The 27,988-nt window shown below is 41.9% G+C and overlaps 1 protein-coding gene across 3 annotated transcripts in view; it reads left to right on the top strand.

The window, feature by feature from the left end:
* Positions 1-1,045: 1,045 nt before the first annotated feature.
* sos2 (son of sevenless homolog 2 (Drosophila)) overlaps positions 1,046-27,988 on the top strand; it is a 100,024-nt gene continuing 73,081 nt past the window's right edge. For 2 of the 3 annotated variants that reach the window (XM_078233964.1, XM_078233965.1), the window contains exon 1: positions 1,046-1,604. In XM_078233964.1, the coding sequence (XP_078090090.1) occupies positions 1,527-1,604 (78 nt within the window). In that variant the 5' untranslated portion in view covers positions 1,046-1,526. The remainder of the gene's footprint in view (positions 1,605-27,988) is intronic. The other variant, XM_078233966.1, reaches the window with a different exon arrangement.

The following is a 27,988-nucleotide window of genomic DNA, read 5'->3' on the forward strand; positions in this document are numbered from 1 at the left end:
CAGTGAAGCTCAACGCAAACTGAAGGAACAGCACCTCATCTTCTGGCTGGGCACATTGCAGCCTTCCGGTCTCAACATCGAATTCAACAACTTCAGATAATTAGCTCTATCCCACCTCGACCCCTTTGTTTTCATTTCATTTAATTTTTAACTGTGCTCTACCTCTACTTCTTTATTGCCTTTATTTTTCTTCCCCACATTTTATCCCCCTTTCCTTACCTTTTCCTCTTTTTCTCTATTTGATCTCTCTCCCACCAATTCCCCCCCCCCCCCCCCATCTTCATCTGTCACAGTTTACCCTCTGATTTCAGCTTCTCTGCCGTTTGGCCATTCACACCTTTTATTCTCGTTTGGACTGCCATTAGCAGCCTTTCCCCTTGTTTCTGCGGCTGTGACTCATCTTTCACGCCCTCACCCTGCAATATAAATACCTCCCATTTTCTATGCCTTTTAGCTTTGACAAAGGGTCATGTGGACAGCTCTTTTCTCTCCCAACAGATGCTGTCAGACCTTGCTGAGGTTTTCCAGCATTTTACTCTTTTGGTTTCAGATTCCAGCATCCGCATGAATTTGCTTTTATCCAATTGGATCCAATTCAAGGTCCCCACAAGAGAGACATACAATGTCCAAGTTGACAAAGATGAGGTTATGCACCCCATTTTGGGCTCAGCTAAAAGGCCAAAGAGCGTTCGCCTGCCAAACCCCAACGTGTCTGAGCAACAAAATAAAGCGGCGGGAGTTGAACAATGATTTGAGTTCGGCGCAAAACCAGCGCCCGTCCCCTCTGCGTGTGTGTGCGTGTCTGCAGCGTATTTGTCAAGCGGAGCGCGATGGAACGATTGCCAAGGCTCGCGTGCCTGCTTCCACACACCCCCCCCCCCCCCTTCAGTGGCAGATGGAATGTCCCGGGATAGGTGACTGACAGCTGGAACCTCCATTCGCTGCGATGGGGGGAAAAAGGCAGACACCCTCCTCCCTCCCCCCCACACACACACCCCCTCTTCTGGCGGCAGATGGAATGTCCCGGGATGGGTGATTGACAGTTGGACGCTTTATTCGCTGAGAGAGGGGAGGATGATGGGGCCCGAGTCCGGGGAGCTGCGCTGCCAGCAGCCGGGTCCTGGCAGGGGGCACGCGCGCAGGGCGCCGCTTCAACGGTCGCTCGTGTTGTAAACATTAAAGGTCACCGTCTGCCCCCACCCACCCCCCCCAACCGAGACCCTCACTCCGGCCGGGGAGAGGAGAAAATAAAAAGCCAAGATCGGTGGAGTTCGAGGCGCGCGGCGTTGAGGGGAATTATTATCCAGGGATGTCTGTGAACTCGGCCACCTGATCAATCATTTCTCCTTTTCCTCCTCTCCTCTCTGCCCGCGGCTGCCATGCTGAATAACGCGCCGACTGTGAGGCTTTGGACTTGATTATGCATCACTACCTGGTGTAAAAAATAGTGTTTTGAGATTCCTGAGTGTGGTGGTCGTCGCCGGGTTGGAGCCGAGGCCGATGCTGAGCGCCGCGTCCCAAGAGCCATGCAGCAGCCTTATGATTTCTTCAGCGAGGAGAACAGTCCGAAATGGCGGGGCTTGTTTGTGCCAGCTTTGCACAAGGTAATCCTTTTGTAATTAAGTTTTTTTTAAAAAACGCAGCATCGGTCTTGGGAGAGAGATAATGGTGGCAGAGCTGTACACTGGGGTGAGTGCAACTTGTTGTGCGCTGCAGATTCGGTTGGCGTCAGTGGTCTCCAGTGTGATCACATCGTCTGAATTTGCAGCAGGTACAAATGAAATATTTACATTTTTGAAGTGGAATTGTGTAAGAATGTTTTTGGCTCCCCTGCCAAATTATTATTGCTCATTATTATGTGTTTCTGTACTGCAATCTTCTGGGTTGTTTAATGAGTGATCAGCTGATCGCTCAAAGTCATCTTTGTGATTTAATATTGACGTTTGTAATCCACATTCACCATGATGTGAAAATCTAGTGCTAAAATTGAGTTGTTGGATACATTGAAGTTGTATTGGACGGGTTCCTGGGTTTCACTTGATTTCTGATATAAATCAAAAGAATCCAGATACAGTAATTGATTTACTGTACTTGTTTTTTTTAACTTGATTTTCCCCGTGAGAACATTGCAGACATACCAACCTTACATTTTTGTCTGGCTTCGTCGGTTTAGCTCAGTTGGCTGATTTGTGCCAATTCCTGTACCAGCTGAGGTTATTCATGAAGGTCCGCCTTTTCAACCGTACCCTTCTGCTGAGGTGTGGTGACCCTCAGATTAAATCACCACCAGTCAGCTCTCCCCCTCAAAAGGGAGAGCAGCCTATGGTAATCTGGGACTATGATGATACCTTTTATTTTGAATATAATTTCATAAATAGTCTACTCATCATTTGTAAGTAGAACTAGTATAGATAGACTATTCAGTTTTAATTATTGGAGTCACGTATAACAATTTTTCAATATGTTGTAGGCAGTTGAACTGTGTATTAATGTTAAAGTATTTATTAGTCACAAGTAAGGCTTATATTAATACTGCAATGAAGTTACTGTGAAATTCCCCTAGTCGCCACAGTCTGGCGTCTGTTTGGGTCAATGCACCTAACCAGCACATCTTTCTGAATGTGGGAGGAAACCGGAGAACCCAGAGGAAAGCCATGCAAACTCCACACAGACAGTGACCCAAACCGGGAATCGAACCTGGGTCCCTGGCGCTGAGAGGCAGCAGTGCTAACCACTGTTTCCATGCCGCCTCTTTAGCAACTTTAACACTGGAAATCATAATTCTTTGTTAACAATGCAATACCACTTGATCAAAGATTAACCTGTGTTGAACAAGTTGACCAGCATTTCTGTTGGGCCACTTGAGACCAAAAATAATTACTTCAAAATTGATAAAATTCTTATTACATTTCCTTTGCTGAAGGGTTTATAGTGAAAATATTAAGTTTTATATATTTTTCTCCAGGATATGGTCTTGGTTTAAAAACATAAAAGTATTTATTACATGGCAGATGCTTTAGAGCTTTCTATTTCTGTACCAGTAAAATGAACAATACGATTGATGTTCCAGAGTGCTTGAAGACCAACATCTCAGGAGTAATCAATAGAATTGCAATATTGTTGCTGACCGTACATAGATCATATTTCATGGTAGCAGCAGCAGAAATATCCTATATAATTTATAATTGTAATCTGTGCCATAGAAAACTAGCTTTTGTAACATGGCCTGTCTGAGAATTCATAAATTTAGCATTCTATATATAAAACATAATATATATTGAGGGTTTGTATCTTGTTGCATGAGAGGGGATTTATATTAAGTCGCCCATTGTACCCAACATATATTTTCCATTTTATGTGGATGCGCTTTAGCAGTCTATGAAGATGATTAGGATCTTACTCTGTGTCTTTTATGGGTACGCAAGAACTAATTTTATAGATACAAGCCTACTAATGCCTGTGTGATGTCACAAAAAATACCAAAATTCACTTTTCATCTCTGCTGATTATTTGGGAAATACTTGAAGGTGCAATTTAAGCTAATTTTTGAGAAATTATGTAAGAATGTAAATTCCAGCATGTTTAGTGTTCCAACAGGATATTTTTTATTATTTCAACCCATTTGGAATATTTTTAAATACTAGGGCGGCACGGTAGCACAGTGGTTAGCACTGCTGCTTCACAGCTCCAGGGTCCTGGGTTCGATTCCCGGCTCGGGTCACTGTCTGTGTGGAGTTTGCACATTCTCCTTGTGTCTGCGTGGGTTTCCTCCGGGTACTCCGGTTTCCTCCCACAGTCCAAAGATGTGCGGGTTAGGTTGATTGGCCAGGTTAAAAAAAATGTCCCTGAGATGAGTAGTTAGCGGGTAAATATGTGGGGGTAGGGCCTGGGTGGGGTTGTGGTCGGTGCAGACTCGATGGGCCGAATGGCCTCCTTCTGCACTGTTGGGTTTCTATGTTTCTATTTGAGTACTGCTCCACCAGATATTGCAGTCATTTCTGTCTCCGAAGGGACTTCCTTCTTGTGAAGGAAGTAAAATATGCAGTCATCTTTATGATATGCATTTTAATAAAGTGCATTCCAAATATAGCTGTGCAATTTTGTTTAATTCTGCTCTATAGAAAAAATAAAGACACAGCACACTGATCTTGCACCTGTAAAATATGACATGGACCAGTCAGACATAAATTATTTTTGACTCATTACCACATAGGTCCATGCATACCTTTGGGCTCCCAGTCATACTCTAGTATTAAGAGTGTTTGTCTGGTAATGAATGAAGGATTGATTGACAAAGATTGCAACTTAATTTTTTTTTAAAAATGCTTGTGACCCAGTGGTTTGCTGAGCAACTCAGGGTTGACTTCACTTTGGACTGCAGTTACTCTACGCCTGATGCAAAACTCAAACAGTACAATATTGTGTCTGAGAATTGTGCTGCTGTTAATTACTTGATTCCTATAATTCATATTGATGTTTACATTTACTTAGCGCCTTTCATGGTCACAGGTTGCCCAAAAGCACTTTGTAGCCAGGGATGTACTTGGAATACTGCATTTAATACAAATATAAAATAAAGGAAGCAATTGGAATTTCTAACACAACACTCCAGCTAATTCAATTTTTGTTAATTAAAAGCAAAGTTGTAGGCTGCTGTAAACACCACCAACTTTCCAATTATGTACTTTAGTTTGTGTTCCTCTGAATTAACTGTCTTTTTTTAAAATGAGAAAATCCTTCCTTGCATTATAGATGGAGAATGGGGGTACTTAAAACTGTTAATCAGTGCCTATTTGTGAAATGTAATCAAGGGCAAGCTATTTCAATTTATTGTCAATTGCTGCCTTCTCGGAGACTATCGTTACAATGCACTGTGTCTGGATTGCTGCAACAAATGCTGACATTTGCTGACAAGCTCTGCTGACAAGATCGCTGTTATAAGAAAAGCTATAGTTAACCTACCAAGGGTCTAAGTTTGGTCTGTTATGTATTGACTGAACTTAGTCAGGAAAATCATGTGAAGTGCAAAGCTGATTTCACTGTATACATGACGAAGCCTATAGCCTAAACAACATCCTGATTTCAGTGCTGAAGACCCCTGTGTACCAGAGCTGGCTGCTTCACTAGCTGTTCCAGTACAGCTATGATGTTGGCATCTACCCTAATAATGTGTAAGATTAACCACACAATATGAACATTCTAACCTAGCCAATTCCTAGCTTATCTGCCTCCACCCGGTCATCAGTAAACTGAAGGAACAAGCCATCAATGGTGCCATAAAAAGGGGTTTACAAATAACTTGCTTGCAGATGGTAGTTTGGATCCAGCAAAACTTATCACAGCCTTGATCTGGATGGAGGCTGGTGGGGTAATGGGGAGAGCAGTTGTTCAAAGAGCAAACCATCCAGTTGCTCGAATCATATTCGACACAAAGCAAGATTGTCAAACGACCAATTGTAACTCCAAACTATTGCTGCACGAGTTCCTCAGGTAAGTGTCCTCAGCCAGATTAAATTCTGCTTCAACAATGTCTTCAGCTCAACCATCTTCAGTTGCTTCAGCTATATCTTCCCTACACCATTGGGTGTTGCACTGTTCATTAGTATACACTCCATTCATAACTTCTCCAGTAAAGAAGCTGTCCATGCCAGCTGACAGGATCAGGAAGGTAACCAAGCTTGGGCTAAACAATGGCAGGTAACACTTATACTGCATAAGTGCCAGCTAATGACCACCATGAATCAGGATAAGCAAAACCTTCCCACTTGGAATATCAGCAAAATCACTATTGGTGAGTTTCCTAAAACCAATACCAAAGCAGTCACCACTGATGAGAAGCTGAATTGGGCAAACTGTTAATTCAGGCTACAAGAATAGGACAGAAGCCAAGTAAAAGGTAAAGTCTCCATAGTCCCTGATGACCATAGGCTGCTCACCCCTTTGAGAGGGACAGCTGATGTATGATGGATCGTCACATCTCTGGCAAGGTCGAGAAGGCGGTGCCTTCATGAATGATGCACTTTGTAACCAATCAAAACCTCTCTAGATACAAATTCTTAATTAAGGAGTGTGAGGGAATAATCATTGATACAGTTACAGCAGTCAATAAATTTGATACCATCCAGGACAGAGCAATTTACTGGACTTAATATCTATCTCCACTAGTGCACTGTATGCATGATTTACAGAAAACATTACAGCTCATCAAGGCTCCTTTGATTGTATCTACCTTTCTTGGGACCTCTATCAATGAGAAGGTCACGAACATCATCACACCAAAGCTACCATCCAAGCCCTGTACCACCTTGATGTGGACAAATACTGTCACTCATTTATTGTCAGATGGGCAGACTCCAGTAATTGTCCATCTAACATTACTGTCGGTGCACTATCATCACAAGAATTGCAGGAGCTCCAGGAATGGCTCCCAACATGATAATCACGAAGGGTGGATATTAAATGTGACCTGGTCAACATCATCCTGAGAACAAACTTTTAAAAATGACACTAGTCTTGGGGAAGAAGGGAAATGGTACTGGCAATGTTCTCATTTGTAATCATAATCAGAAAACCACTACTTATGTGTGAATATAATCTATGTCTGTGTCATGAGAGGATAGGTCAGGTTAAACTATGATATCTCTAATGCTCACATTACCTACTTAAAAGAATGCTGAGAGGAGATTTGATAGAGGTTTTCAAAATCATGGGCCTGGACAGAGTATTGAGGGAGAAACTGTTTCCATTGGCAGAAGGATCAAGAACCAGAGAGCACAGATTGAAGGTAACTGTAAAAGAAGCAAAGATGATATGAGAAACTTTTCACACAGTGAGTGATTTGGGTCTGGAATGCACTGCTTGGGAGTGTGATGGAAGCAGGTTCAATTGAGACATTCAAGAGGGAATTAGATAATTTGAAAAGAAATTGTGCATGGTTAAAGGGAGAAGGCAGGAGAATGGCACAAGTTGACATGTTCATCCTGGGAACTGGCGCAGACACAATGGGCCAAATGGACTCCTTCTGTGCTGTATCAATTCTGTAATTCTAATTTGTGCATTAATGATAGCATTAGGCTTATTTTGCGTACTGGCACTGGTATACTGCAGAAAAACATGTCTCACTTAATCCAGTAAACTTTAATATGTCAATATGCATATTGTATGTTTTTTTCATCCATCACCTTAAATTGGTCTTTCCACTATAAGTGATAAACCTGTTACCACCTGTTATTTTAGGGTGACATTCCACAACTGAGTGCTCAAACCAAATATAAATAAAGATTAAAAAAACAAAGATCTATTAGTTGTAAGTGGACATAGACCAAAAAGAATATCACAGAACTATTACATTTTATTGAAACCATAGTGACATTACTGTCTGTTGATAGCCATGTCTACATTTCCTTGTAAACAATGAACACTTAAAACCTTCGGATTGTTTCTGATCTATTGAGGGAAGAAAATTGGCACATCTTCACATGCTCTTTGGCAACAGAATTAAGAAAAAGAATGAGGTTTTTTTTCATTAAGGGATGTGAACATTATTGGCAAGGCCAACGTTTATTGCCCAATCTGAATTGCCTTAGTGCAGGCAGTACCACCCAGTCTCCAGTGGTTCAAGTACTCTACTGGGCTGTTAGGGAGGAAGTTCAGACCCTGGTGATGAAGGAACAGTAATATGTTTCCAAGTTAGGATGGTTTATAAGTTGGAGGGAAATCTGGAGGTGGTCCTGTTTTCATGCACTTACTGCCCTTCTAGATGTGGTGGAGGTCACTGGTTTGGGAGGAGCTATTGAAGAAGTCATGGTGAATTGCTGCAGTGTCTCTTGTAAATGGTACACAAAGTTACTAAGGTGTGCTAGTGACAGAGGGGAGAGAATATTTAAGGTGTGTGAATGATAGGGTCCCAATCAAGTGGGTTTCTTTGTACTAGATAGTATTAAGCTTCTTTGAGTGTTGCTGGTGCTGCAGTTAGCCAGACAAGTGGAGAGAATTCCATCACACTCCTGACCTGTGCCTTTTGGAAGGTGGACAAGCTTTGGGGAATCGGGAGGTGAGTCACTCACTGCAGAATACCCAGTGTCTGACTTGTTCTTGTAGCAAGACTGTTGATATGGCTGAGTAAGTTGAGATTCTGGTCGGCGATGACCTCCCCCAGGATGCTGATGGGGATTCAGCAATGGTGATACTACTGCATCTGTTGTTGAAGATAACTGTTGCCTGACCCTTATCAATCCAAGCCTGAGTGCTGTCCAGCTTTTTCTGTATGTAGGTGCAGACTGCTTCGTTATATATTGTGAATGGTACTGAACACTGCAATTATTAACAAACATCCTTATTTCTGACCTTATGATGGAGGGAAGGTTATTAATAAGCAACTGAAAATGGATAGACCTAGGGCACAACCTGTGAAACTCCTGCAGTGATGGTGGGACTGGGATGACTGACCTCCAGCAACCACCACCATCTTCCTCTTGTGTTAGATATGACTCCAACCAGCGAGTTTTTCTTCTGATTTCCAATTTTGTTAGGGCTCCTTGATGTGAAGGGCAGTCACTCTCACCTCACCTCTGGACTTCAGCTTCTCTTTCCATTTTTGGAATAGGTCCAGGGCTGATGGGCCTTGGTGGACATTTTGATAATATGCTTGTAACTTTTTTTGCATCACCTGGAAAGCCTGTTTCATTATTTCACATGGTATCCATATGTATTCCAAATTTAAGAGTACTACTTTAAGTTTATTTTCTACTCTGTAGCTAATGTGAACAGATGTTTAGGAGAGAAGGCCAGTAGTTTCAGGGAACTTCTGATCTACTCAACCCAATAATTGCACACAATAAAAATGCTAATACTACAATAAATCTACTAAAACCTCAGAAATAATTGTCATTGATTTACATGGAAACTAGAAGCAGGAGTAGGCCATTCAGCCCTTCAAATCTGCTCCACCATTCATTTTGATCATGGCTGATCATCGAATTCAATATCCTGATCCACCCCATCCCCTCATATCCCTTGATCCCTTTAGCCTCCAGAGCTACATCTAATTTTTTTTCTTGAAATCAAACAATGCTTTGACCTCTTCTACATTCTGTGGTAGTGAATTCTGCACATTCACCACCCTCTGGGTGAAGAAATTTCTTCTCCCCTCAGTTCTAAAAGGTTTACCCCTTATCCTCAAACTATGACCCCCTAGTTCTGGACTCCCCTTCCATTGGGACCATTGTTTCTGAATCTACCCTATTAATCACGATACTCCCAGGTGTGGCCTCACTATCACCCTATACAATTGCAGCAAAACATCCCTATCCCTATACTCAAGTCCTCTCACTATGAAGATCAACATACCATTTGCCTTCTTTACTGCATGCTGTACCTGCATGTTTACTTTCAGCGACTGATGCACAAGGACACCAATGCCTTGCTGAGTGTCCACCTCTCAATTTATACCCACTCAAGTAATAATCTGTCTTCCTATTATTGCTACCAAAGTGGATAGCCTCACATTTATCCATGTTATATTTCATCTGCCATGTATATGCCCACACACTCAGCCTGTCCAAATCACATGAAGCGTCCTCCTCACAGCTCACCCTCCCACCCAACTTTGTATCATCTGCAAATTTGGAGATAATACATTCAGTTCCCTCTTCTAGATCATTCGTATATAATGTGGGCAGTTGGGGTTCTAGCACAGATCCCTGCGGAACCCCATTAGTCACTGACTGCCAATCAGAAAAAGACCAATTTATGCCAACTCTTTGCTTCCTATCTGCTAACCAGTTTTCTATCCATCTCAAGACATTACCTGCAATCCCATGTGCTTTAATTTTGCATAATACTCTGTTCTATGAAGCCTTCTGAAAGTCTAAATAAACCACATCTATTGGTTCTCCTTGGTCAACTCAACTGGTCACATTCTCAAAGAATTCCAATAGATTTGTCAAGCATGATTTCCCTTTTGTAAATCATGCAGACTTTGTCTGATTATACCACTGCCTTCCAAATGCTGAGTTATCAAATCCTTGATAATGGACTCGAGCAACTTCCCCACTAGACTCACTGGTCTGTAGTTCCCTAAATTCTCTCTACCTCCCTTTTTTGAATAGTGGGCTTACATTAGCTCCCCTCCAATCTGTAGGAACCAGTTCAGAATCCAAAGAATTTTGGAAAATAACCACCAATGGATCCACCATTTCCAGGGCCACTTCCTTAAGTATTCTGGGATGAAGATTATCAGGACCCGGAGATTTATCCACCTTCAATCCCATCAATTTCCCCAAAACCATTTCTCTATTAATGCTGATTTCCTTCAGCTCCTGACTAAAACTTGTTTCTCTCAGAACTTTTGGTACATTATTCATGTCTTCCTTTGTGAAGACTGAAGCAAAATACAAATTTAATTCCTTGGCCATTTCTTTATTTCCCATTATGAATTTTCCTGTTTCTGACTTTAAGGGGCCTACATTTATTTTTGTCAATCTTTTTCTCTTTGCATACCTATTTGGCTCAGAAATTGCGATTAAGAATAAATGTGAGCTCATTGTACTAAACTTTATTAGTTCATGATAAACTCTGCAAATTTGTGATGGTAGAAAGGTATGGCATGAGTATCAATTCTCAACAGATTGGACAATTTGCTCCACCTTTTTACCTTGTCCAAATCTAAACATTGCACACTTGACATGAGGCTCTCCATTGAAGTTCATTGCATTTCAACAAATTGCTGGACTTGCATCCTTCATTTGAATTATTCTCATCACTGATATTTAGGGCTGGTAATTTATATCGCCAGAACCCTAATAATACTAATTGAGATCCTGACTTACTGTGTCTTGAAGGCCCAGAAAGAGAACAGTTAAACTAATTCCTGCAAATAGTCAATGAACATTTTAAAAATATCTTGGTATTTTTTGTACAGTGCTTGCCAACCACAATGGTGTTGGTGATTTTTAGGATGTAAAGCTATTTCAGCACTTGGGAATGTGAATTAGATATGATTAGTTAACAACTCCATCATTGTATCATACCAGAATATTTTATTATTCATTGTGGCAGTTGCTGGCTTGGCCAGCACTTATTCTCCATTCCTAATTGCCTTCTAGAATTGTGGTTTGCGAGGTCATTTCAGATTGCTGTGGATCTGTTTGCATATAGACTAGATGGATGAGGATAGCAAATTTCTTTCCCTAGAGGATATTGGTGAACCAGATGAGTTTTTACGACGATCGACAATGGTTTCATGATTACCATTACACTTTTAATTCCAGATTTTTATTAAATTCAAATTTCACTATCTGCTGCAGTGTGATTTGAACCTGGGTCCCCAGAGCATTACTCTGGGTCTCTGGCATTCTAGTCCAGTGACAACACCACTGCCTTTGCAACGTTCATGCCAGTCAGGTTAAGTTCTAGGAGACTACCATATCTTATTCCCCATCATTTGTCTCACCTAACTAACAAATCAGCTTCTATAATTGGAAGTGGAATTTTTGCCCCAGAAGATATCTAGATCTCTCCATGAAGAACTGCAAAGTTAAAATACTGTTTTCAGTATTTCCCTTACAATTTTAATTCTTACTGAAACTGTCATTAATGCCGTTACTTCCAGTGACAAACACTGAAACAAACTGGTTGCTTTCTGTGATTAATTTTGGCTGTTAGAGGCAAGGATCAAAGAATCTTAATCATTATACCTTTTGAACTTGATGTAAACATAAATTTTCTAGACTAATACAGAAAAAGCTTCAGCTCAGATTGGCTTAAATTTATTAAATTTTTTTCCTGTCATAGTTATTTATGATTTTTCTTCCTGGGGTTATTGCAGTACACTCTGGGATACTGTAGTTCAACAGGAGCAAATTAAAACTAAACTGGAATGATGCATATATTTTTCACATACATATTTTTGCAACAAGAAGTGAGAACTTCCCAGTCCTAATTCTGTCTTTGTCAGGTGACCTGGGTTTTTGTGGTGCAGTTCCCATGATGCATTTCTCCACACATACTTTGTCCACAGCAGCTGGAAATCCCCAGCAACCAAAGCCAAGATGAAGTTTCCCGCTCCCAACTCCCTGGGCCTTTGTCAGAAGGGCAGGCCCACTTGGGGTGGTATCGGGGAAGGAGGGGTGATCTTCTTGTAGATAATTATAAAAGTAAACAACTTTATAGAATTATGACAAGTTGCTGAACAGAAAAAGACCATTCAGCTAATTAAGTCAGTTCTAGTGCTTTTCTCCACATCAACCACTTAAGGGCGACATGATGGCACAATGGTTAACACTGCTGGCTCACAGGGTTCGATTCCGGTCTTGGGTGACTGTGTGTACAGAGTTTGAGTTTCCCCTAAGTGCTTTGATTTCCTCCCACAGTTCAAAGATGTGCAGGTTATGTGGATTGGCCATGCTAAATTGCCCCTTAATGTCCATAGATGTGTAGGTTAGGTGGATTAGCCATGGTAAATGCGCGGGGTTATCGGGATAGGGCAGTGGGGAGGGCCTGGGTAGGATGCTCTTTGAGAGACCGTGCAGACTTGATAGACCGAATGGCTTCTTTCTGCATTGTTGAGATTCATTGGCTCTCCTCTTTTTTTTTCTCTCTCCTTTCTACCTTGTGCCCCATCTTCTTTGCTCGCCCTTCCAGGTAATCCCCTCTCCTAATCCTGCCTGACTTGGTTACCTGCCTGGTCTTATCACCTTGTGTGCAATAGTATGGGACATTGACTATAAAACTATAAAATTGGAGCTTCTGGAGGATTCTTATCCTCTTAAGATTTGTTTTGCATTAGTTGCTTGTACTTACTTCATACTTACCTCCGCCACTGAAGGTGGGCAGAGGTAATGTTTTAGTCATTTTGTTAGTCTGTTTGACTGTAAGCAATATATCTCAAAATCTATTAAACAGATTTCAACATAACCTGGTACACTGATAGGGTACAGACCAAGGACGAACTGATTAGTTTTTGGCGAAAATGCAGGTCCGGATCTTGGAATTTTATTTAAAGGATCAGTTAACATTGGGAGATATAGTGAACTGACTTTTTTAGAATCGTGTAGATTGTTTTATTTAGAATGTTGTTGATTGATTTAGAATGTTGTGGATTGTTTTGGCTAATGTGGTGATATTATTTGTTTGTGGGATGTGGGTCACTGGCTAGGCCAGCATTTATTGCCTATCCCTAATTATCCTTGAGAAGATGCCAAAGCTGTCAAGATGTGAACAGAATTTTCGGAGTAGATTGATGGATGTGGATTGGTCTGAAAGCTCCTCAGTGAGATGATAGCTCCTAATAGAGAAAAAAATACTTTTCAGCTTTGTAGTTACAGACTGCCAACCAACTAGAGTTAACACAGTATGTGCTCTACTGAGTGCCCACTTCACTTGTATCAGCTATGAAGCATTGAGTACTTTATAAATATTACTAGGGAGCTGATAATTTAAACTTTATATTCCAAGGTAGGTATTGATTTGATTATTCCACTTATGATAGATATTTACTTAAAGTTGATATTGAATGCTAACTTGTAGCAAACACACTACTCAGTTTTATTATCATTGGATAAAGGAAAAACTTGCATTTATTTAGCACTTTTTATGACCACCGGACATCTCAAAATGTTTTACAGTCACTGAAGCACTTGTGAAGTGTTGTCACAGTTGTAATCATAGAATCCTACAGTGCAGATGGAGGCCATTCGGCCTATCAAGTCTCCACTGACCACAATCCCACCCAGGCCCTATCCCCATAACCCTATACATTTACCATAGTTTGTCCCCCTGACACTAAGGGGCAATTTGGCATAGCCAATCCACCTAACCCGTACATCTTTGGACTGTGGGAGGAAACCGGAGCACCCGGAGGAAACCCACACAGACACGGGGAGAACGTGCAGACTCCACACAGAAGGAAGCGGAGCAGCCAAATCTGCACGCAGTGAACTTCCACAAACAGCAATGTGGTAATGACCACATATTAATTAGGGATAAATATTGGTCAGGGCACCAGGGTTAATTCTGCTGCTTTTCTTTGAAGTGGTGCTATGGAATCTCATATATTCACTGGAGTTTAACATCGTATCCAAAAGACAGCACTTCAGACAGTGCAGGGCTCCCTCACTACAGCCTTGATTTTTGTGCTCAAGGATAACTTTGTTTTGTTCAATGTTTGTAATTTTCCCATAGCAGCCATGGCATTTTGCCAATATAAAGGCAGTGATTGTACAGAAATGAAGTGGAAATATTTGCAGTTTTGTACATGCTTTCTATGACCACACCAAACTATGTTAACAATGAAGATCAGGGGTGGCCAACCTTTCAAGCATAGTCAGAAGAAAGAATTGTACCTGATGAAAAATTACAAGTGATTTAGGACTCCTTTTATGTTGAAGCCCTGGTCTTGGGAAGGCCATGCTGTTATTCTGCAAATGCAGTCAGATCATTTATTTGCTGACAGAATTATGGAAATCATGCTTTGAGAAGACATGGTTAAGAGGAAACTTGATGGAGCTGTTCAAAATTGTGAGGAGTCTGGACAGAGTAAATAGAGAGAACCTGTTTCTCGAAAGGTCGAGAATCAGAGGAAACCGATTTAAGGCGATTGGCAAAAGAACAAAGGTGACATGAGGAGAATCTCTTTTTACGCAGAGTGTGGTTAGGATCTGGAACTATAAGAATATGAAAGTATAAGACTATGCTATAAGAGTATGAAAGCAGAGCTAATTAAAGTGAACTGGGAAATTCGGATAAAAGGTAGGACGGAAGAGATGCAGGGGCAGACTTTTAAGGAGATGTTTAACAACACCCAGCAAAGATTTTTCTAGTGAGAAAGAAAGATTCTTTGAGAAGAATGGATCTTCCGGGGCTGAATAGGGAGGACCTCCACTCACCTGATGAAGGGGCAATGCTCCGAAAGCTCGTGGCGTGTGCTACCAAATAAACCTGTTGGACTTTAACCTGGTGTTGTGAGACTTCTTACTGTGTTAATCCCAAGTCCAACGCTGGCGTCGCCACATCATAGGATCTGGAATGCAGTGCTTTAGAGTTGTAATGGAGGCAGAGTCGATCATGGCTTTATCTGAAGACAAAAACATTTGCAGGAGAAACTAGATGAGTTGCTTTTAGAGAGCAGCAGGGATCAAAAGGGCTGAATGGCCTCCTGTGCTGTAATCATTCTACAATCTGTACTTAGCTCAACATCAGTGTTTTTAAAAATACACGTTTGACACAGCTTCGGCTTCTGTTTAGCACCAATTATTAAAACAGTCACTGTATATGTTGTGGAATTTTTCGCTCCAAGAACACAGATCAGGAAAAGAGCGGTTTATATCTTGAAAGTTGTTTTTTTTTATTAAAAGGTATATTCTGTAGAAGACTTCACTACTCTCTGGTAAGAATCCAATTACAGTAAGAAGTTTAACAACACCAGGTTAAAGTCCAACAGGTTTATTTGGTAGCAAAAGCCACACAAGATTTCGGAGCTCTTAGCCCCTTCTTCAGGTGAGTGGGAATTCTGTTCACAAACAGAGCTTATAAAGACACAGACTCAATTTACATGAATAATGGTTGGAATGCAAATTCCCACTCACCTGAAGAAGGGGCTAAGAGCTCCGAAAGCTTGTGTGGCTTTTGCTACCAAATAAACCTGTTGGACTTTAACCTGGTGTTGTTAAACTTCTTACTGTGTTTACCCCAGTCCAACGCCGGCATCTCCACATCAAGAATCCAATTAAACAGTGCTTCATTTCTTTTGGGATATAAACAGAAAATGCTGGAAATACTCAGCAGGCTAAGCAACATCAATGAAAAGAGAAACAGAGTTAATATTTCTGGTTGGTATCTTTTCATTAGAAGTAGAACATGTTACACAGACAACAGGTTTTAAGCAAATGCAGAGGCAAAGAGGGGGAGGAGGAATGAGAGAAGAAAAGGGAAGGCCTGTGAGAAGATGGAAGGTAGGAATAATTAAATAAACAGCAAAATCTTTGTTAGCACCTGCTATCCAAAAGAACAGGAGCGGTAGGTATGATCTGAAATTGTTGAACTTTATGTTGAGTCCAGAAGGTTGCAAAGTGCCTAATTTTTCCTTTAATTTCACTTATGGGATGTGGTGTTGCTGGCCAGGCCAGCATTTATTGCTCATCCCTAGTTGCCCTTGAGAAGATGGTGGTGAGCTGCTTTCTTGAACCGCTACAGTCCTCGAAATGTAGGTACACCCACGGTGCTGTTGGGAAGGGAATTCCAGGACTTTGACCCAGCAACAATGAAGGAATGGCGATATATTTCCAAGTCAGGATGGTGAGTGACTTGGAGAGGAACCTCCAGGTGTTGGTGTTCCCAGGTATCTGTTGCTCTTGTCCTTCTAGATAGTAGTGGTTGTGGGTCAGAAAGTGCTGCCTAAGAAACCTTGGTGAGTTCCTGCTGTGCATCTTGTGGATGGTACATATAAATGCCACTGTTCGTCAGTGGTGGAGGGATTGAATGATTGTGGAAGGGGTAGCAACCAAGCAGGTTGCTTTGTTGTGGATGGTGTAAAGCTTCTTGAGTGTGGTTGGAGCTGCACTCATCCAGATAATGTGCTTTGTGGGGTCAGGAGGTGAGCTACTCGCTGCAGGATTCTTGGACTATGATCTGCATGATAGCCACAGTATTTGAGGGGTGAAGCACTGTCTTTCTAACTTCATTGGAACAGTGTAGGTTGTTCAGTTTGTTGTGGCAAATTAAAATGGTTAGAAAGCAGAAGGTTAATGTCGTGTTTGTTGACTGAACAGAGGTGTTCAGCGAAGCTATCATCCAGTCCATACTGACCTGCTCAGTATTTTCTGTTTATATTTCAGATTTCCAGCATCTGCAGTATTTTGGTTTTGTTAAAGGTTTGGGATTTGGGTTAATTAGTCTGAAACCATAATCCATTATCAACTATAAGATAGTCTTATGAAGTCTAATTCTCAACCTTATTTGATGGGAAGGCTTTCTTGACCTGGCTGTTTCTTTGACCACTAACTGGGTTAGCTGTTGTCTCTAAGTATAAAACAGCTCCCCCCCCTCTCTCCATTTGCATTGCTCACTGGCTATGCCACCAGGGAGCCCACTGTTGGAGGTCGTCTTTGGCAGGGCCGGCAGGCGGGAAGGGTTGGAAAATCCTGGTCAAGATTTCCAGTCAAATATGAGTTCTTCAGAATTTCAGCAGTTCTGAAATTACTTTGAGGATGCCTGATCTCATTACGATTTGATATGATTCTCTACCCTACTGTGCTCTGGGACTAGTTAAGTTTCTGAAATGCTAATGATGAAATGCTGCATATTGATGTTTCTTTGACAAAATTAAAGTTTTCCATTTGGTGGAGCTGGAAATATCTAAAAAGGTTAATTTTGTAATGTTTGTTGCTTAGCTGTAGCTAGTTTATGACTGATTCAAAAGCAAAATGTTGGAAATCTGAAATAAGAATAGAAAATGCTGGCAATACTCAGCACGTCAGGTAGCATATGTGGAAAAAAACAAAAGGAATGTTTCAGGTCAGTAACCGTTCATCACAAAGTTGTGATGAATCATACTTTTGAGGTTGAAGCCTTGAGCTTAATTGAAAGGAAAAGCACAAATTTTAACTCAACAGAACTTTCTAGTGCAAGGTTATTTATGAAGCATTAACTCTGTCTCCCTTTCCACAGATGCCGTCTCACCTGAGTATTTCCAGCTTTTCTCTTTTTTACGTTTGATTCAGTTCTGTATTTACAGAGGTTTTCGAGGACAATACATGATGCCTGCTTTGAATGGATACTCTTGTGTTTGCAACTTATAGAAATAACATCATTTCCTCTTTGCATTTGTCCACAAAACTACATTTCAGATATAACTTGGCTATAAAGCACCTTGGGATGTCTTTAGTATGCAACAGACATTAGGTACATGCACATTCAATTTTGTATGTTTACTGAAAGAGTACTCTTTCTTGTCTGCCACCCCAGACAGGAAGAGAAGCTTTAAAGCTGAGGATCTATGTTACAATAGAGGATGATAGACCTTGAAGAGTTGCTGGTATTCCACAGTGGATGAAGAGCAATTTTTGTGGTGCAGAAGGAAATGCTCTTATAGTTGAGTTTGTGAAGGGAGGTTTTTGCAGTCAGCAACTAAATCTGCTAAATATAATTCTGAATGCCTTGAGGGAAGCTCACAATCTAGGCTAAGATATCATGTACTATTAAGATGATGCTGCATTGCTTGAGGTGGCACTTTTCACTTGAAGCTTTAAATTGAGGTTTCATCTGTTCTCTGAAGTGGATGGTACAGGTCCCACTGTACAGGAGTTCTGCTGATATCAAACAGTTTTTATCCATCACCCAGCATAACTAAAACGGTCAATCTAGTCACGTATCTTACTGCTATTTATTGGAACCTGCTGTACAAAAATTGCATGCCTTTTTTTTTCAGATTGCAAAAGTAGTTAAAAGGCTGTGGAGTGCTTTGGAATACCCTGAGAGCATGAAAGGCATTACATAAATGCAAGCTTTTGTGTATAAACCTTTGTGCATATCGGGTTGATAAATATTTGTGCTGGGAAACGCTTTCCATTCCTGAGTTCGGGCATCATACGTCAGCGCCAAGTACTTCAGATTAGGTAGAACGTGGTTAGAATCGAAGCTCCATTTTCTTTAATTCTTTCATCAGATGTAGATGTTGCCAGCAAGCCAGCATTTGTTGCTCATCCTTAATTGCCCTTGAGAAGATGATGGTGAGCTGTCTTTTTAAACCGCTGCAATCCATGTGATGCAGGTGCATCCATAGTGCTGTTATGAATGAAGTTCCAGGATTTTAATGTAGTGACAATGAAGTGGTTAGCACTGCTGCCACTCAGTGCTAGAGACTTGGGTTCAATCCCAGCCTTGGGTGACTGTGTGGAGTTTCCACGTTCTCCCCGTGTCTGCATTGGTTTCCTCTGGGTGCTCTGGTTTCCTCCCACAGTCCAAAGATGTGCAGGTTAGGTGGATTGGCCATGCTAAATTGCCCCTTATGTCCAAAGATGTGTAGGTTAGCAGGATTAGCGGGGTAAATATGTTGGGTTACGGGGATGGGGCCTGGGTGGGATGCTCTGTCAGAGAGTCAGTGCAGACTTGATGGGCCGAATAGCCTCCTTATGTACTGTAGGGATTCTATGAGCCTATGAAAGCGGTGTGCTTCCAAGTCAGAATTGTGCATGGCTTGGAGGAAAGCTTGCGGGTGGTGGTTTTCCCATGTATTTGCTGCCCATGTTGTTTTACGTGGTAGAGTTTGCTGGGCTAGAAGGTGTTGTTAAAAGGGCCTTGGTGAGTACTGTATCTTGTAGGTGATATAAACTATAGAATCGCTCCAGTGCAGAAGGAGGCCATTCGGCCCATTGCGTCTGCACTGACTCTCCAAAAGAGCATCTTACCCAGGCCCACCATCCAGACCTATCCCCACAACCCTGTGCATTTACCATGGCTAATCTGCCTAACCTACACACCTTTGGATACTAAGGGGCAATTTAGCATGGCTAATTCACCTAACCTGCACATCTTTGCACTGTGGGAGGAAACCGGAGCATCTGGAGGAAACCCATGCAGAAATGGGGAGAATGAACATGTAAAGTTTGCACAGTCACCCAAGGCTAGAATTGAACCCAGGGCTTGGTGCTTTGAGGCAGCAGTGCTAACCACACTGCTGCCACTGTACATTTATAGAAGAGAAAGCGAATGTTTAAGTTGGTGGATAGGTGCTTATTGGGCTGCTTTATACTGAATGTTGTCTTGCTTCTTGAGTGCTGTTAAAGCTGCACCCTTTCAGGCTAGTGGCGGGTATTCCATCACACTTGTGCCTTGTAGATGGAGAACAGGTTTTGGGGAGTCAGGAGGTGAATTACTCAGCTCAATTCCTAGCCTCTGACCGTTGCTCTGTGACAGCAATGTATCTCAGCCTTTTCCTCTCCTATGTTGACAGTACAGCATTTTCCACTTCCAAGCTAAATATTCCAGTACCAACGGAAAGCCAAGCAGCGTGCCTTAATGACTATCATCCGGTGGCTCTGACATCCATCATTACGAAATGCTTCGAAAGGTTAGTTAAGGCACAAATCAATTCCAGCCTCCCCGACTGCCTGGATCCACTACAATTCGCCTACTGCCGCAGCAGTTCCAAAGCAGACGCCATCGCCCTGGCCCTACACTCAACCCTGGAACACCGAGATAACAAAGACACCTATGTCAGGTTTATTGACTACAGCTCAGCCTTCAACGCCATTATTCCTACAAAACTCATCTCCAAATCTGTGGCCTGGGCCTCGTCTCCTCCTTCTGTGACTGGATCCTGAACTTCCTAACCCACAGACACAATCAGTAAGGATAGGCAACAACACTTCCTCCACGCTCACCCTCCACACTGGTGCCCCACAAGGCTGTGTTCTCAGCTCCCTACTATACTCCTTTATACACCTATGACTGTGTGGCCAGATTCCCCTCTAACTCGATTTTCAAGTTTGTTGACGACATCACCGTAGTGGGTCGAATCTCAAACGACGCAACAGAGTACAGGAATGAGATAGAGAATCTGGTGAACTGGTGCGACGACAATAATCTCTCCCTCAATGTCAACAAAATGAAGGAGATCGTCATCGACAATCGAAGTGTAGTGGAGAACATGCCCCTGTCTACATCAATGGGGACAAAGTAGAAATGGTCGCGAGCTTCAAGTTTTTAGGTGTCCAGATCACTAACAACCTGTCCTGGTCCCACCATGCCAATACTATAGTTAAGAAAGCCCACCAACGACTCTACTTTCTCAGAAGACTAAGGAAATTTGGCATGTCAATATGACTCTCTCCAACTTTTACAGATGCACCATAGAAAGCATCCTTTCTGGTTCTATCACAGCTTGGTTAGGCTCCTGCTCTGCCCAAGACCGCAAGAAATTACAAAAGGTCATGAATGTAGCTCAATCCATCATGCAAATTGGCCTCCCATCTATTGGCTCTGTCTACACTTCCCACTGCTTCGGCAAAGCAGCCAGCATAATTAAGGACCCCACGCACCCTGGACATTCTCTCTTCCACCTTCTTCCTTCGGGAAAAAGATACAAAAGTCTGAGATCACGTGCCAACCGACTCAAGAACAGCTTCTTCCCTGCTGCCATCAGACTTTTGAATAGACTTGCCTCACATTAAGTCTACACCCTAACCATGACTGTAACACTACATTCTGCACTCTCTCATTTCCTTCTCTATGAACAGTATGCTTTGTCTGTATAGTGCACAAGAAATAATACTTTTCACTGTATACTAATACATGTGACAATAAATCAAATCAGAGGTCTTTGAATTAGATTGTTAATTGAAGTGAAAGGAAATACAACATACTAAAAGCCTGAATCCAACTGTCAAACTAATTTCATGTAGGTCCATGCAACAATTCAAGAGAGAGTAATTTTATCAGATTGGTCTTGTTGGATTTCAACCACCTAGTCCCCTTTAATTTAAAAGAGTTGGATAGATATGGAAATTGATTTTGCTGCAGGAGACAGAACAAAGCAGTACAGCACAGGAACAGGCCCTTCGGCCCACCAAGTCTGTGCCGACACAGATGCCTCTCTAATCTAATAAATTCTTGCCTCAATGTGGTTCATATCCCTCTATTCCCTGCCTACGGACTGTGGGAGGAAACTGGAGCACCGGAGGAAACCCACGCAGACATGGGGAGAATGTGCAAACTCCACAAATAGTGACCCAAGCCCAGAATTGAACCTGGGATCCTGGCATTGTGAGGCAACAGTGCTAACCACTGTGCCACTGCTAATATTTCTAAGGGCTTTACCATTTGCTGTATACTTTCCTCCTGCAGTTGACCTTCCAAATTGCATCACCTCACATTTGTCTGGGTTAAATTCCTTCTGGCCATGTCTCCAGCCGATTTATATCCTGCTGTATCCTCTGACAATTCTCCTCACTATCTGCTGCTTCTCCCCCAATTTTTGGATCATCTGCAAATTTACTAATCGGACCGCTACATTTCCTCCAAATCACTTATTACAAACAACAGAGGCCCCAGCACTGATCCTTATGGAACACCACTTGTCACAGACTTCTAGTTAGAAAAGTACCCTTCCACTTCTACCCTCTACTTTCTATGCCCAAGCCAATTTTGTATCCATCTTACCAGCTCACCTCTGATCCCATATGACTTCACCTTCTGTATCAGCCTGCCATGAGGAACCTTATCAAAGGCTTTACTAATGTCCATGTATACAACATTCACTGCCCTGCCCTGGTCAATTTTTCTTGTCACTTCCTCAAAGAGCTCAATCAAGTTTGTGCGACATGACTGCCCCTTCACAAAACCATGCTGCCTATCGCTAATAAGCCCATCCTCTTCCAGATGTGAGTACATCTGTCCTTAAGAATCTTCTCCAATAATTTTCCCCACTACTGATGTCAGGCTCACAGGCCTGTCATTTCCCGGATTGTCTCTTCTGCCCTTCTTAAACAGAGGAACAATGCTAACTACTCTCCAATCCTCTGGTACCTTGCCTGTGGCTCAAGAGGATACAAAGATTTTGGCCAAGGCCTCCGTAATTTATTCCCTCACCTCTCTCAGTATTCTGGGATAAACTCTATCTGACCCTGGGAACTTGTCCACTTTAATGTTTTTCAAAACCTCCAATACCTCCTACCTTTTTATCTCAACATGTCCTAGAATGTCAACACCCTCCTTTCTATACTCACCATCCACCACATTCTTCTCCTTTGTGAATACTGATGCAAGGGTACTCGTTACGGACCCCAGCCACCTCATCTGTCCCACACAAATTTCCTCCACTGATCTTGAGTGGACCTACCTTTTCCTTAGCTACCCTCTTCCTCCTTACATAAGCATAAAAAACTTGGGATTCTCCTTAATCCTGCTTGCCAAGGACATTTCATGGCCCCTTCTTTGCCCTCCTAAGTCCCTGTTTAAGTTCTTTCCTATTATCTTTGTATTACTTAAGAGCCTTATCCGTTTTCAATTTCCTGAAATTTATGTATGCCCCCATCTTCTTTTTCACTAAGCTCAATCTCGCTTGTCATCCAAGGTTCCCGAATCTTGCCATTTTTATCCTCCATTTTTACAGAGACATAGTTGTCCTGAATTGTTAACAAACTTTTAAAAGACTCCCACTTGGCGGACATGGATTTACCATCAAACAGATATTCTGCAGGTGCAGACTAGAAGCAATAGATGTCCTAAATTCCAGTCCTGTATTTAAATCCCTCTGTGGCCTTGCTCTGCGCTGCAATTTTCCACCATTTACCATCACATCTAACAAGTTTAAGGAGTCATTGACTTCTTTGTCACTAAAAAGGGGATAATTTAATCAACTATCTATGCTGCCTCCCCTTCTTGTGCTCCTTGAATTGATTTCATCCACAAAAAACACCTCCAGAATATAAGTTCAGTGCCCACATCCAATCGATGAGTAAAATCATCCAGTGTCATCTATCTGTAACAGAAAATGCAGGAACATCTCCGCATGTCTGACAGCATCTGTGGAGAGAGAACAGAGCTAATATTTTGAGTCTGGATGACTCCCCTCTGCTCTGACGAAATCCTGAACCTTCTGACCTATGTGGGTGTACCTGCACCACTGGACTGAGTGGTACCTATATTGTCCTTCTCCATTGTCAACAGATGCAAAATACTCATTTAATACCTCACCTACGTCTTTCGGCTCCACACAGAAGTTGCCACTTTGGTCCCTGATAGGCCATATTCTTTCCTGGTTATCCTCTTGTCCTTAATATATTTGTAAAACACCGTGGGACTTTCCTTTATTTTACCCGGCAGTGTTTTATTCATGCCCCCTCTTTGCTCTCTGAATTGTTTTCAAGTCCCCTGGATCTGCATAAGCCCCCCCTCCTCCTCTCTCTCTCTCTCTCTCTCTCTCTCTCTTTCTCTTCCCCCCCCCCCCCCCCCCCCCCCCCCGGCAAATTCAGCAACCCTATTTCCAGTCCATCGTTGTCTTGTTACGTATCTACCTTACATCGTACCGACTTATAGTCACTACCACTAAAATGCTCCCCCATTCAGACTTTGCCTATCTCAATTAATAGTGGAGAAATTGAAATCTCCTACTATTATAGCATTATTTTCACACTTTGAAATTTGTTTACATATCTGCTCTTTTATCTCTTCATGAGGGTCTGTAGTACACTCCCAGGAACATTTTGTTTTTAGGTTCCACCCATATGGCTGCAATTGAGTAGCCTGCTATGATATCATCTTCTTTCATTCTTGAACAGCCACAGTCCATTGGTGCAAGTGCACCCACAGTGTGTTAGGTCGGGAGGTTCAGGACTTTGACCCAGCAAAAGTGAAGGAACGGTGATATAATTCCAAGTTAGAATGGTGTGTGGCTTGGAGGGGAATTTACAAGTGGTTGTATTCTCTTGCATCTGCTCCCCTTGTCCTATTCAGAGGTAGAGGTTATGAGTTTGGAAGGAGCTGTTTAAGGAGCCTTGATGAGTTGCTGCAGTGCATCTTGTAGATGGTACATACTGCTGCCACTGTGCCACAGTGCTACTTGGTGCTGGAGGAAGTGAATGTTGAAGGTGGTGAGTCGGATGCCAATCAAGCTTTGTCCTGGATGGTGTCAAGCTTCTTGAGTGTTGTTGGAACTGCACTCATCCAGGCAAGTGGAGAGTATTCCAACACACTCCTTGCTTGTGTCAAGTAGATGATGACAGGCTTTGTGGAGTCAGGAGGAGAATTACTTGCTGCAGAATTCTTACCCTCTGACCTCTTGTAGTTAGTATTTATACAGCTGGTCTAGTTAAGGGTAACCCTCAGGATGGGGTATGCAACAGTGGTAATGCCATTGAATATCAGTGGGTGTTGGTTAGATTCTCTCTTGCTGGAGATGGTCAGTGCCTGGCACTTGTGTAGCATGAATGTTATTTATCAGTCCTAGTCTGAATATTGTCCAGGTCCTGCTGCATCTGAACACTGATTGTTTCACCATCTGAATCTGAGGAGTCGTGAATGGTGCTGAACATTGTGCAATTATCGGCGAACATCCCTACTATCTGACCTTATAAAGGAGGGAAAGTAATTGATGAACCAGCTGAAGATGATTGGGCCTAGGACACAGGAATTCCTGCAGTGATGTCCTGGGATTGTGGTGATTGACCTCCAACAACCATCTTCCTTTGTGATAGATGGGACTTCAACCAGTCAAGAGCTTTCTCACTGATTCCTATTGTATGCAAACTCTGTCTGGAATTCTACCTTTCATCTTGCATGTCTCACTCACCAGATGGGTGGAGGAAGAGGGTTTAAGTGCAGTTTCTTCTTAATGTTTTATATATAATGGTTAACATGTCACCTATGCATCTAATCATGCAACAAGATTCTCCAGATATTTAATATTTGTCATTTTTACCAATGTCCAAGGGAGAAGTACATTCGAGAAAGTGTTTTACACTCATTTGGTATTATTCATCACTTTTCCATCCTCTGTTTATGTGTCAGATTTCATGTAAAGGGCTATCTTAATTTCTCTAGCAGCATATTTCAGATGCTGTATGTCATTGGTATGAGGCCATTTGGATATGATTAGATTCTCCCTAATATCACTACTGGGGCAAACTTATTGGTTACGCATAATGTTCCTCTGCTTTCTGTATACAATAATAAAAAAGTAAAAGTAAAGTTTATTTATTAGTCAAAAGTAGGCTTACATCCACACTGCAATGAAGTTACTTTGAAAATTCCCTAATAGCAGTAGCTGGTGATTATTGCCACATAATTAACTTGAGTTCTGTTTCTGTAGTCCAAGATTCTGTTTTGTAAATGATGAATGGATGTTAATGATCCTTTAATGAATAAGGAATGTTTCATTAAAACATATTCCATTAAAATGAAAATAATTTAGTGCTTGCTATTGACCAGCTTTCCTTGATTTAACTCATTCACACAAACTTGCTGTTTTGGGTATCCTTGACAACAGAGCTACTCTGATATTACTGATGAAATAGAGCTGCCTGCTTTCCAGATTGGCTTCATTCATAATAATAGGAACTGCAATTTTAAACTGGCTGTGGAGCCATTCCAGATCAATTGGACCTTGCAAAGCATGGGTCTGGCTGTTCTAACAACCGTTGAAGGAGAGTTTTAAAAAAATCATTGTTTGAATCTAGTAAATACCCTACTCATCTGTTGAATGTTTGCATTTTGGCCGTTGGCTGGCTGGAATATTTTTAAGTCTGCAAGAAGCACTAATGTGGCATTCAATGCTTTTAAATAGGACAGTTACACATTTTTGTAAAATTGCTTTGTCGATCATTGAATGATGAGGAATGCATTTCCTGTTGGTTGTCTTTTGAAGTGACCGTGTGGTATCCATGACGTCCTCTATTCACAGAGATCAGCGAAGAAAGTAGTATTTGCAAAGGAATGGTTTTTGAGGTTTGGGTGAGAGACTAAATGTGGATGGTTTAACTTCCTTAACTGAACCTACTCAGTGATTTACCATTATTCTCCAAGCTCACAGGTTATTTGAATGTTAAGTTGCATATCTTGTGTGCAGATTGGCTGCCGTGTTTATATTGCTATATTGCCTCAAGACAACATGTCTGACATGGAGATGCAGGGATATTTTAAATGAGCAATATTTGAATTGACTTTTGCTCAATGAATTAAATTATATGAGCGAAAGGAAGATGGATGATTGACACTTCAAATTTGTCATTTATTTGGAATTCAAAGCGACAGTCATCTTCTCTGTCATAGAAGCCGCCACTATGTTATCAAAGTCTCATTATAAACTTCTGAAACTGTCATGCACAACTTTGTCATATCCAGGTTTGACTACTCTAATGCTGTCCTTTCTAGACTTCCATCCTTCATAGAATCATAGAATCCCTACAGTGCTGAAGGAGGCCACTCGGCCCATCAAGTCTGCACCAACCACAATTCCGCCCAGGCCCTATCCCCATAACCCCATGCCTTTACCCTAGCTAGTCTCTCCGACACTAAGGGGCAATTTAGCATGGCCAATCCACCTAACCCGGACATCACCCTCATAAACTCCAACCTGTCCGAAGCTTTGTACGCATATCCTGTCATTCTCAACCCTCACCTTCAATTTGCCTGATTTGCTTTTGCTGCCCACCACCCAATGAATAAAATTAAAAATTGCCAATTCTATCCATAACTCGCTTTTTGCCCTCACCAAGTTCTCTTCCAACCTCAGCACCCGTGCATTTTAAGGATATTAGTTAGGGCTGTTACCATGATGAGAGTATATATCAAGAGCTGCAGACAAATCCCTTAACTATCATCTCAACATTTCAGCAGAGAGCTATCTAGGTATTGCACCCAGTCCATAACCAAAGAGTAATTGATACCTAAATTTGACTCACTGCAATGTCTTGTATGAACCAGTTGAATTATTTTAGCAGTTAGACTTTGAACTTCCCATTAGGATACTCGCAAGCAGCTGAGGAATTAATCTTTTGTTAAACCTTGTTTCATGAAGAAGGCGGACAGTCATGAAACAATAATATAATCAACCCCAAAATCATGATTAGCAGCACTCAAAACATTGAACATGCAAAATAATAATGGATAGAGTGAAGTTATGGTTGGAGAAGTTTATAGAATTTGCAATTCTGCCTTTAGAAGTGGATGGTGCGAGGCTTTTATGCTGGGCACAAACCAATCTTGCGCTGAGAGCCATCTTTCTGGCACTGTTTTGTCGGTGCACTGGGCTTCCCACACTTATTGGGTGCGAAGCCGATTTAAAATTAAGCCCGGCCTGTCTGTTTCCGACCTGATGTGGAGATATCACCGACCAAATGCCAGATGTTTCCGACCTCTCAGACATTTCCCCCCTCATCATTTGAGAGGTCTTGCCAACAAGAGTCACTGCTGACCCACACCAACTGGGAACAGATGCGATGTTCATGCCAGGGGGGAAATCGGAGGCTATTGAAGCCCTCAGGTGGTCAGGGGC

This window comes from Mustelus asterias, chromosome 18 (assembly GCF_964213995.1).
Source record: "Mustelus asterias chromosome 18, sMusAst1.hap1.1, whole genome shotgun sequence".
Lineage (NCBI taxonomy): Eukaryota > Metazoa > Chordata > Chondrichthyes > Carcharhiniformes > Triakidae > Mustelus > Mustelus asterias.